General features: G+C 42.4%; 1 protein-coding gene across 3 annotated transcripts in view; it reads left to right on the top strand.

Annotated features, from left to right (window-relative positions):
- LOC143295245 (transmembrane protein 74-like) overlaps window positions 1-8,761 on the top strand; it is a 16,992-nt gene extending 8,231 nt beyond the window's left edge. For all 3 annotated transcript variants that reach the window (XM_076606824.1, XM_076606825.1, XM_076606826.1), the window contains exons 3-4: window positions 1-1,119; window positions 4,568-8,761. The exon at window positions 1-1,119 is cut by the window's left edge and continues 998 nt beyond it. In XM_076606824.1, the coding sequence (XP_076462939.1) occupies window positions 864-1,119; window positions 4,568-4,800 (489 nt within the window). In that variant the 5' untranslated portion in view covers window positions 1-863 and the 3' untranslated portion in view covers window positions 4,801-8,761. The remainder of the gene's footprint in view (window positions 1,120-4,567) is intronic.
- The last annotated feature ends 1,778 nt before the right edge of the window (window positions 8,762-10,539 follow it).

Below are 10,539 nucleotides of genomic sequence, written 5' to 3'. Positions count from 1 at the left end.
TGATTAATGCCCCGTCACACATACTGGTGATTGTTGACTTTGTTTTTGTATTAATTTTCACATTTGAATGTTATCGTTGAAAAGGTAGGAGAGAAGGTGTGGGGCGAAGGGGGGGGGGGTGAATGGTGAGACCTGCAGAAGTCTGGTGAATAGTTCTGTGCGGCGCCCCAATGACTCTCGGCAGAGTTGAGGGAGAATAACAACAACAGCAGCAGAGACCTCGAGAAGTCTGGTGAATAGTTTTGTGCGGCGCCCCAATGACTCTCGGCAGAGTTGAGGGAGAATAACAACATCAGCAGCAACAGCAACAGCAGCAGCAGCAGAGAGCTCGAGAAGTCTGGTGAATAGTTCTTCTGTGCGCGCCCCAATGACTCTCGGCAGAGCTGAGGGAGAATAACAACAGCAGCAGCAACAACAATACTAGATGAATAGATAAAGCCAAGAAATAGTTATAATAGTTCAGTTCAGTTACTCAAGGATGCGTCACTGTGTTCGAATAAATCCATATACGCTGCACCACATCTGCTAAACAGAAAGCAAGACCAGCAGCGTAACCCAACGCGCTTAGCCAGGCCTTGAGAGAGAAAAAAGGAAGAGACAAGACAAGACAAAATCTTTACTATCGAGGGTAATAGATAAGCACGTAACATTGCTTTTTGACATCCATGCCGAAACGCTTGACTGAGGGGGGAGTTTCTTCTCTGAATACCTTGTACTGTCCAGCTCTCCCTAGAGTTTCTCATCACTAAGCAAGTAAGATGCTTTTTGACATCCAATAGAGAGATAGAGAGGGAAGTAATAACAACAGTACAAATTCACAACGAAACAAGTCCACCGTGAACGTACCGCACCGACCTCTCGCCATGACGGATCAGTTGACTCTGGTGGACGGGGAGCCCCAGCCCCGTGCCCAGTGCCACAACGACAGGGAGTCCCTGCTGGACTCTGTCAGCTATTTCGCCATCGGCTTCGTCCTCGTCGGCCTCGTCTTCTCCGCCATTGGCTTCCTGTACCCACGTGACCTGGAGCGCGACCCCTCGGCCTCGGCGGCAGAGAACGAGCGTGTGGAAGCGGACTACATGCAGCTGACGAACGCTCTCAACTCCATCATCATTGCAGGTGTGTGTCTCGTCGTTCGTTTGTCGTGGAACTACCTGCCATACAGGTTTGAAACACACAGCGCGCGCACACGCACACATACTAACGCACGCACGCACGCACGCACACACACACACACACCCTCCCCTCCGCGCGCGCGCACACACACACACACACACACACACACACACACACATTCAGCTGACGGACGCTCTTAATCATACCATTATCACAAGTGTGCGCCTGATTGTCTGTGTGTCAGGGAACTCCATGCCGTAGATAGATGAATAAATGATTGATTGGTTATTTGATTGATTGATTAATTAATTGAACACACAGATTCTGTTAACGGACACTATTAATTCTATTATTATCACAGGTGTGTGTCTGATTGTTTTTGGTCGTGGAATTCCTTGCTGTAAAACTCACATTCAGCTGACGAACGTGCTAAATTTTATCATGATCGCATGTGTGTGAGTGATTGGTTGTCATGTTTGTCATTGAAGTCCTTGACATTACTTACTTACTTATGCCCATCGCTCCCGGTGAAGCATAGGCCATCGACGACCCCTCGCCATCGCACTCTGTTCTGAGCTCTTCTGGCCATTCCAGTCCGGTTGGTCCCATGCTGCTTCAGCTCTGCCTCGGTGTCTCGCCTCCAGCTGTTGCGAGGCCGGCTTCTCTTCCTCTTTCCCTGCGGGTTCCAGGTCAGGGCTTGGCGTGTGATGCTGGACGCTGGCTTCCTGAGGGTGTGTTGAAGTCCTTGACATACAGACTAAAACGCACACACGGGTGACCATTGAAATCTACCATCTTTGTGTATTTACCATTGGAAAGAACTTGTCCAGTCATGTTGTCATGGAAGAGCCGTATCAAGGTGGTGAACTTGCGCGGGCAGCCCAGCTTCATCAGGATGGTCCACAAAGCTTCTTTGTTGACAGTGTCAAAAGCTTTGGTCAGGTCTATGAACACTGCGTATAAGTCCATCTGCTGTTCAGTGCATTTCTTCTGGACTTGTCGCACAGAAATACCATGTCTATGGTGCTGCGGCCAGGGCGTAAACCACACTCGGCTTCGGGAAGGTTGCCCTCAGAGGTGTTGGTGATGATCCTGTTGAGGAGGATGCGGGCAAGTATCTTTCCTGCGATAGAGAGAAGAGAAAATCCTCTGTAATTGCCACAGTCTGATTTTGCCCCCATGTTCTTGTAAAGTGCCACAATAGTGACATCTTGGAGGTTTACTGGCATGTCTTTTTCCTCCCAAATGGTCGAGAGGACGTCGTGGAACACTTTTAGAGCTGTGGTTCCAAGTGGCTTGTACACTTCAGCAGGAATTCCATCTTTTCCTGGCGCTTTTCCGCAGTGCCTCTGCTTTGTGGCAGTCCGGACTTCATCCTCAGTGGGGGATAGGTCGAAGTCCTCCTGTGTAGGCACCGGGGGTTATGAATGGCTATGAATATTTGGGTATGCATCATCACATGCCATGCATGTATTGTTTTGTGTTAGTGCATATGTGTACATAACACACACACACACACACACACACACACACACACACACACACACACACACACACGCCCGCACACACACACAGATATGTGTGTATGCGTGTGTGTGTGTGTGTCTGTGTGTGATCATGTGATGAACTCAGTACCTGTCCTGTTGTCGGTATGTGCGCAGTTCCAATTAAATATATTACATTGAACAGTCTCTGTAGAAAGCCTCGCTCCTTGCCCTTTCATTGTAAATCATAAACGTATATTCACCGTTAATAATTTTCTACATTTGATGAGATGATTTACTGTCTATAAATGTTTGATGATTATCAGTGCCATCAAAAGTTTATCAGTATCAGTAGCTCAAGGAGGCGTCACTGTGTTCGGTCAAATCCATATACGCCACACCACATCTGCCAAGCAGATGCCTGACCAGCAGCGTAACCCAACGCGCTTAGTCAGGCCTGAGAAAAAAAAGAAATAAAAAAATAAAATAACAACAACAAAAAATTTAAATAAATAAATAATTAATTAATTAAAAAAATAATAGATAAATACATAAAATACTACTACTAATAATAATGATATTTATAAGGCGCAAAATCTTGATGAAGTCAACTCTAAGCGCGCGCGCACACAGACACACACACACACACACACACACACACACACACACACAGGTTTATCAACTGACATAATCGGTCGCGCAATGCATACGCGCCACCATGGTAAATATACTTGTGTTGATTTTTTAACAGATATGTGGCGTGCTGATTCAGTCGTGTCTCCAGCTGTTGCAAAGGGCAGCAGACATACACATCCAAACAGAGCGTCTTTGTTCATTGCTCTGGATCACCAAGACAACAAGGGCTTTTCGCTTGTGTTGTCTTGGTCATTTGTTTCCCGCCAGAACTCCAGAAAGTGAAAACGTACTCCTGAATTTAAGTGGGCTATTCTAGTATTCATGACTGACTTGAGTTGTTAAAAGAAAAATCATACAGAAGATTTTTTTTAAATAATAATAATAATAATACTAATAATATAATAACATAAAAAATAGATAAATAAAAAACACACAAAAAAAACCAACAACCCCCCCCCCCCCCCCCCCCAAAAAAAAAAAAAAAAAAAAAAAACGGCATGTCACTGTTCATTTATTAGATTATTTATTTGTTTATTTATTTTGCTTTGTTTCATTCTCTCTTTTTTTTTTTCTTCTTTTTTTTTCTTTTTTTTTTTTTTTTTGTCGGTGAAACTTTTTCTTTCTTTCTTCCTTTCTTTCTTCCTGTCTTTCTTCATTCCTACACCCTCCCGCCCTGCTCCTTTATTCTATTTTCCGTGACCAACTGTTACGTTGTTCATTTCCTGACGTGTTACTCATACTGATGTTTTCGTGCTCTTCATCAGTTGTCTCCCTTCTCCTCTATTTTGTTGTTGTGGTGGTGGTCGTTGTTGTTGTTGTTTGTTGTTGTTTTGTGTGTGTGTGTGTGTGTGTGTGTGTGTGTTGTTGTTGTTGTTGTTTTGTTGTTGTTTTTTTCATTCTTTCACCCCATCTTTCCTTCCTTTCCTTCTTTTCAGGTTCAAACTAATTCACAGCCATTCCTGACCCATTTTTTGTGATCTGTGGTGCAGTCTTTAGCCTACAAGGAACAGACTTCCAATTGTTATGTTCACATGATATAAAGCCTGATCTTGTGTTTCATTATAGATATGAAGGAAGGTGGGTAGATATAGATGAGTGAATTCACCAGTTGATTGGTCTACATGATGAAACTCTACACAAGAATTGCCAAAGAAATTCCTAACCCTAAAAAATTGAATAGGAGATTATTCGTTCAAGGTTTCATTTAATCTTTCAAAATTCTGTAAGAAATAATTCGTGCTGTCCTTTGATATTGGAAATTACTCAGCTTTTTACATACGTGTGTGTGTGTGTGTGTGTGTGTGTGTGTGTGTGATGTGTGTGTGTTCCAGGTATGATTCTAACGGGACTTGGAGGACTCATTCTTTCTGGAATCTTCACCAACACCGTTGTGTGTCGCGAGTGTCAGCGACGTGATGACGAAAACAGAACTTTAACGTCACAGCAAACTACGTCACGGGAAGAGTCACCAGCTGCACATAGGCCTATTACCACTGCCACGAACAGTGCTGACTCAAATGTCAACTATGGAACAGTATCCCAAGCAAGTCCTAATGCGCAATAGTTGTTAGAAATAGGTTAATGAGATGCAGTTGTGAAAACAAAACGAAGCTGAAAATTATACGTATGTAACCGCTTGTAATTCTGCAGGCTTTTTTTGTTTTCAAAAGAAAAGAGTGGGACCGGGCTAGTTGTTACATCATCTTTTGTTTCACTTGGTGTATTTCACTTACCATCCAACTCCACCTCCCACCCCCACACAACCTTCTTGTGTGTTAATTCAGTAGTTCTTTGATATTCCGAGAGGTACTTTCCAGCAACACTGGACTCGCAACAATTTTGAGATATGATATCAAGCGCCGAAGCGAGAGCCATTTATGATTATTTCTTTGTATATGACTTAAGTGCTACCTTTTTCAGCCGTTGTTACTTAAAAGACCGAAACAAGAATGGTGTGCAAATTTTTGAGAATATCAATCAACATATATGGCATATACATAGGCGTCGACCGTGATTATTCACAAAGCCAAGTTGGGAACACACACACACACACACACACACACACACACACACACGCACACAGGGAAAACGCATTCGAAGGCTTTTTGACACTGGTAAAAACAATATGCAAATTTGCACTAAAATGTATCCACAAAATGCGCGTGACTGCATTCGGTTCACTGTGTTCTGGGAACATGGAATGTTTGTGCATGCTTGAAGGCGCGACTGCTGCAAGGTGGTGGACAGTCCAAGTGGACAGGCCCTGTGGGCTGTCTTCAGTATCCTCCCCCTCCCCTGCCTTTACTCCCCCCACCCCCACCCCCCAACACACTTTGGTGTACCCTATTTTGCAATACCACCTCCATCCCACACACACACACCCCGCCTTGCAGTTTGTTTGAGGTTTCGTCCACAATGCTTGATAGCAATTCAGTTCCATTCCTATTTACTTTTCAACTTTTCCTTTCAACGTTTTAAGAAAGTATTTCCGCATCTGAATTAAATAGGACTGAAATCGGAAATTACCAAGCTTTCCACATACGTCACATGTGTGGGTGTGTATGGAGGAGGTGGGGGGGAGGAGGGGTCGGTTTCGAGACACACCTCTGTAACCTTCAAAAGAAATACCAAATATGACGTTTGTTTGAGTATTACATTCTGCAGTCAAATAGGACGTGTGTTTGAGTATTGCATTTTGCAGTCATTTACCGGCTTTGCCTTTTGAGTTGGCGTACATTTGAACAAAAGAATTGTCATGAGGGATTTGTGGAGTGATGGCCTAAAGGTAACGCGTCCGCCGAGGAAGCGATAGAATTTGAGCGCGCTGGTTCAAATCGCGGCTCAACCGCCGATATTTTCTCCCCCTCCACTGGACCTTGAGTGGTGGTCTGGACGCTAGTCATTCGGATGAGACGATAAACTGAGGTCCCGTGTGCAGCATGCACTTAGCGCACGTAAAAGAACCCACGGCAACAAAAGGGCTGTTCCTGGCAAAATTCTGTTGAAAAATCCACTTCCATAGGAAAAAGAAAATAAAACTGCACGCAGGAGAAAAAAAAAATGGGTGGCGCTGTAGTGTAGCGACGCGCTCTCCCTGGGGAGAGCAGCCCGAATTTCACACAGAGAAATCTGTTGTGATAAAAAGAAATACAAATATATTACAAAATCGTCTGGAAGTAAAATGTAAAGTATATATAATTATAGTCGGAGACATTGATAGTGATTTAATCAAGTGTTCGGGTATTTTCGTGTGTACCTTTTCTTTACCAGTCATCACAAGAAAACACAACTGCTTTTATGAAGTGAGTGGTCCTTGATTTGTGAGCCCTGTACAAGCCATGTAGCCTCTACCTAAACTCGGTGAGATCTAAAATGCTCGGTTCGATTTATTACAGATGGTGTCGGTTGCCACTGGAAGTAGGTTCATTTAAAAATGAGGTCGTAGGTTGGCCTGTGTTATTTTCCACACGTTGATCTTTTCTGACTTAATTAACTGTCGTCACATATTCAGTCTGATTCTCAGGTCTCTTGTTTCTGTCTCCATGTATCTATCTTTCTTGTTCGTGACTATTTTATTTTAATTTTGCCAGAGATATGTGTCCTTTCTTTCGTTCTTCGTTTGTCTGTCTTTCCCTTTCTCTCTCGATCTGAATTCGTGTATGTGTATACATGTACACACGCAATAAAGAAAAAAGACATATGAAAAAAGCACTGAACAACAAATCTGCGTGTTGGTGTCCCATTAACTCCAAGATGTTGAACATGTATACCTACTTACTCATAATATCAATCATTTTCGTTCCATGTTTGACAAGAGAATAAAGATACATTTTGCTGTGATTTACTTTGCCTGCAAATATTCCCATGGGATAGGTAGCCTGTGCTGTAGTATGTGTTGTAGACGTTCGGATAAATAATAAACATCGGATAATTCTTAAGGAATAATGTGCATCATCGTATAACACATCTTTCTTGTTTTATTTATAAATTACATGTGATGTAAAAAGCATCAGTTTAAAAAGAATGTACCTGTCTTGCATTATTCAGATCGATAGTACGTGTTTTGTGATGTGCTGTATTGCATTATATTCTGTTGTGTTGCATTACAATGAAATTTCTTGTACAGCCTTTTGACATTCGTGAACCTTATATTTCATTTTGTGCATGAAAAGTGGGTTTCACATTCATTTCCCCGCAGTGATATAGAATTTTTGCATTTATTATGTGCAATCGGTGCATTGTCCATGCATATGTTTTCCGAACGGAATCATCATCGATGGTATATGCATCGTTCAATTGTTTTGTGCATACACGTATATGACAAATATTCTTGTGTGGTCAGTGAGACAACTACTGAAATGGGTCAGTTTTCATACATAGTCAGTCATTAAAAGCGTCCGTCGACTTTTTCGCACTTGACCATCGCATCATTCTGAATAATTTTACCGCTCTCTCCTAAATTTTCTGTGAATCTGGGCAATTTTCACACAGTCACCATTAAATGTTTCCGTTGACACATTTTGCACATGGTCATCGCATCATTTTGAATAATTTTCCAATTCTGTCCTTAAGTTGTTGTTTGTTTTTTTTATGAACGGGGCAAGCAGAAAATATTCAGGACACTGTGGGCCGGTGAAACAGTGATCACCTTGTGCTGGATGAATTTCACGAAATACAAACAACTCTTAAATAGGAAAGTTGTGACATTATTCTGGCTCGGATTCCTGGTCGTGTAGGCATTCGAGGCAACGAAGTCGTTGATCAAGTCTCCAAGAATGACATAAATCAGAAACTATCTCGCACCACAGTACAGCTCTTTGTAGTAATTTCCTATTTTAGTATCATAAATTCACGGACCTATTTAACGGTAATTTCCCTCCCAGATTGAAGCAATACGACCATTAGTAATGTTGCGACTCTTTTTTCTTTTCTTTTTTTTGTGGTTTTCAAATCTGTTTTGTGGAGGTATGTTCCTAATTTTCAGGGGAAAAAAGAGATTCAGTCGCTGCACCCGTGTGCAGTCATCTTGCCAGGTCCACAGCAGTGAATTTCATTCAGTCTGTGCCATTCAGAGAGCAGCTCTTTTCCCCCATTCGCCAACCATACAAAGGTCAATAAATACAAACAAACATATAAACAAACAAAATCAGTGGCGGCTCAAGTCGACAAGATGTGCATAACATAATTCATTTCGCGTCGTTTTCAGCCTCCTCATTAGAAGAGTGGAATACTTGCTAAATACCATTTCTCACGAGTTTGTATTATAAAATTCGCGAAATTTTTCGTAGAATTGGGTCCCATGATTTACGATACCAAAATAAGGTGTAATCTCGCCTGTCCCAAGACAGGACTTTAACCCCCCCAAACAGCGAAACCCTCAAAACAGCAAGACTCCAGTGCTGATAAACTGGACCTTAATAAGGACACTCAATTCCGCATTGGTCACTGAGCACGGTGCCCAAGTGGGACGGACAGCCAGACAGCAGGTCATCTGCTGCAGTCCTGCCCCCTCCATGAGGTGCTCGGGAAGACCCAACTCCAGTGACCCGGAAGCTCTACGGCTGTGTGGAGGACCTGCGGTGTACAGCTGTCTTCGTCGCGGAGACTGGGGTGTCCATCTTACGAACGAGAAGAAGAAGGAAGAAGATAAGGGTGCAAGCTATCATACCGTTGATATAAACTCAACTCTTTCTCCCTGTCCAAGGCGTATGTGATTGTAGAGTCTGCTACGCTGTTATTGTAGATTATGTGTGACCGTTCTGTCGGATCTTTATTCCGATTTTTTGTTTGTTTTTGGTTAGTTGGTGGTGGTGTAAAAAGGTGGTTTGTCTGTTTTACTTGACACTTACTATTTATCCTCTGGTTGTTGTTGTTTTTTCTTGTTCTCTGAGTTGTTTATTATTTTCTTATTATCATTAGTATTGTTCAAACGAACAACGGACTGACATGTGATTGAAGATTAACTGTGATAGAAGATGATGGCTTGACGTGTTCGAGTGTTGTGGATGATTTTTGTCACGATAGTTACACAGCTCTGCACCTGATTACAAAATGAAAAAAATAATGATATACTCAATGTGTTTCGTTTTTTGTTTTTGTTATTGTTGTTGTTGCTCTGTGCGTGTATGTGTGCGTGTGTGTGTGTGTGTGCTCGCGCGTGTGTGTGTTTCCTGATTAGTTTTTAATCACTCTAATCCTTTGCTTTCCTACTTCCGTTCGTCATTATATTTATCTAAGAGTAAATTACGCACAGGCAGATACAGTCATATTGCTTTTTTTTTTTTCTTTTTTTTTTTTTTTTTAATAGCCCAGCCGAGAACGAAAGTTATCCTATCACAACATGACATAAATCATCCAAGTCTCCACAGTGGCATTAAAAACGTATGATCAACTGTCACTAAACAGCAATCTATCCCAGCAAGAGTAAATTCAAAAACAAAAACGAACAGTAAAAAAAAAAAAAAAAAAAAAAACCCCTGCTGAAACACAAAAACAAAGGGATCTCACAGACATCGTACCGGTGTTCAGTATGTGTCTCCCTTATCCTTGAGAACGGAGTATGGCTGCCTAAACGGCAGGGTGAAAACGGTCATGTCTAAAGCCTTAAACTCTGAGAAATACACGTTTGACATAGCTTTCCATGTATATGTTTGTCAGAAACATGGAAAGTACAGTTAACTCAGATTTATCCTTTGGTATGAGAGACACAATAAAAAGTAAAACTCGCTTTGTGTACGTGCGTTCACTGTCATACGCATATGAGCGCGCGCGTGTGTAGGATATTTGATTGATACCAGTTTGGATACATACAGCCCATAATCAGTTACAGACCAAGCTCTGGGGACTTTATGAACACGGAGTCACTTTGCACAACAGGCTGCCTACCTGGTATTTGCATTTGTATTTCTTTTTATCACAACAGATTTCTCTGTGTGAAATTTGGGCTGCCAGGGAGAGCGCGTCGCTACACTACAGCGCCACCCATTTTTTTGTATTTTTTTTCTGTGTGCAGTTTTATTTGTTTTTCCTATCAAAGTGGATTTTTATACAGAATTTTGCCAGGAACAACCCTTTTGTTGCCATGGGTTCTCTTACGTGCGCTAAGTGCATGCTGCACACGGGACATCGGTTTATCGTCTCATACGAATGACTAGCGTCCAGACCACCACTCAAGGTCTAGTGGAGGGGGAGAAAATTTCGGCGGCTGAGCCGTGATTCGAACCATCGCGCTCAGATTCTCTCGCTTCCTAGGCGGACGCGTTACCTCCAGGCTATCACTCAACGAACAGGCACAAGAGCTGCG

Source organism: Babylonia areolata, chromosome 20, assembly GCF_041734735.1.
Source record: "Babylonia areolata isolate BAREFJ2019XMU chromosome 20, ASM4173473v1, whole genome shotgun sequence".
NCBI lineage: Eukaryota > Metazoa > Mollusca > Gastropoda > Neogastropoda > Buccinidae > Babylonia > Babylonia areolata.
This window is presented reverse-complemented; position numbering and strand designations above follow the sequence as displayed.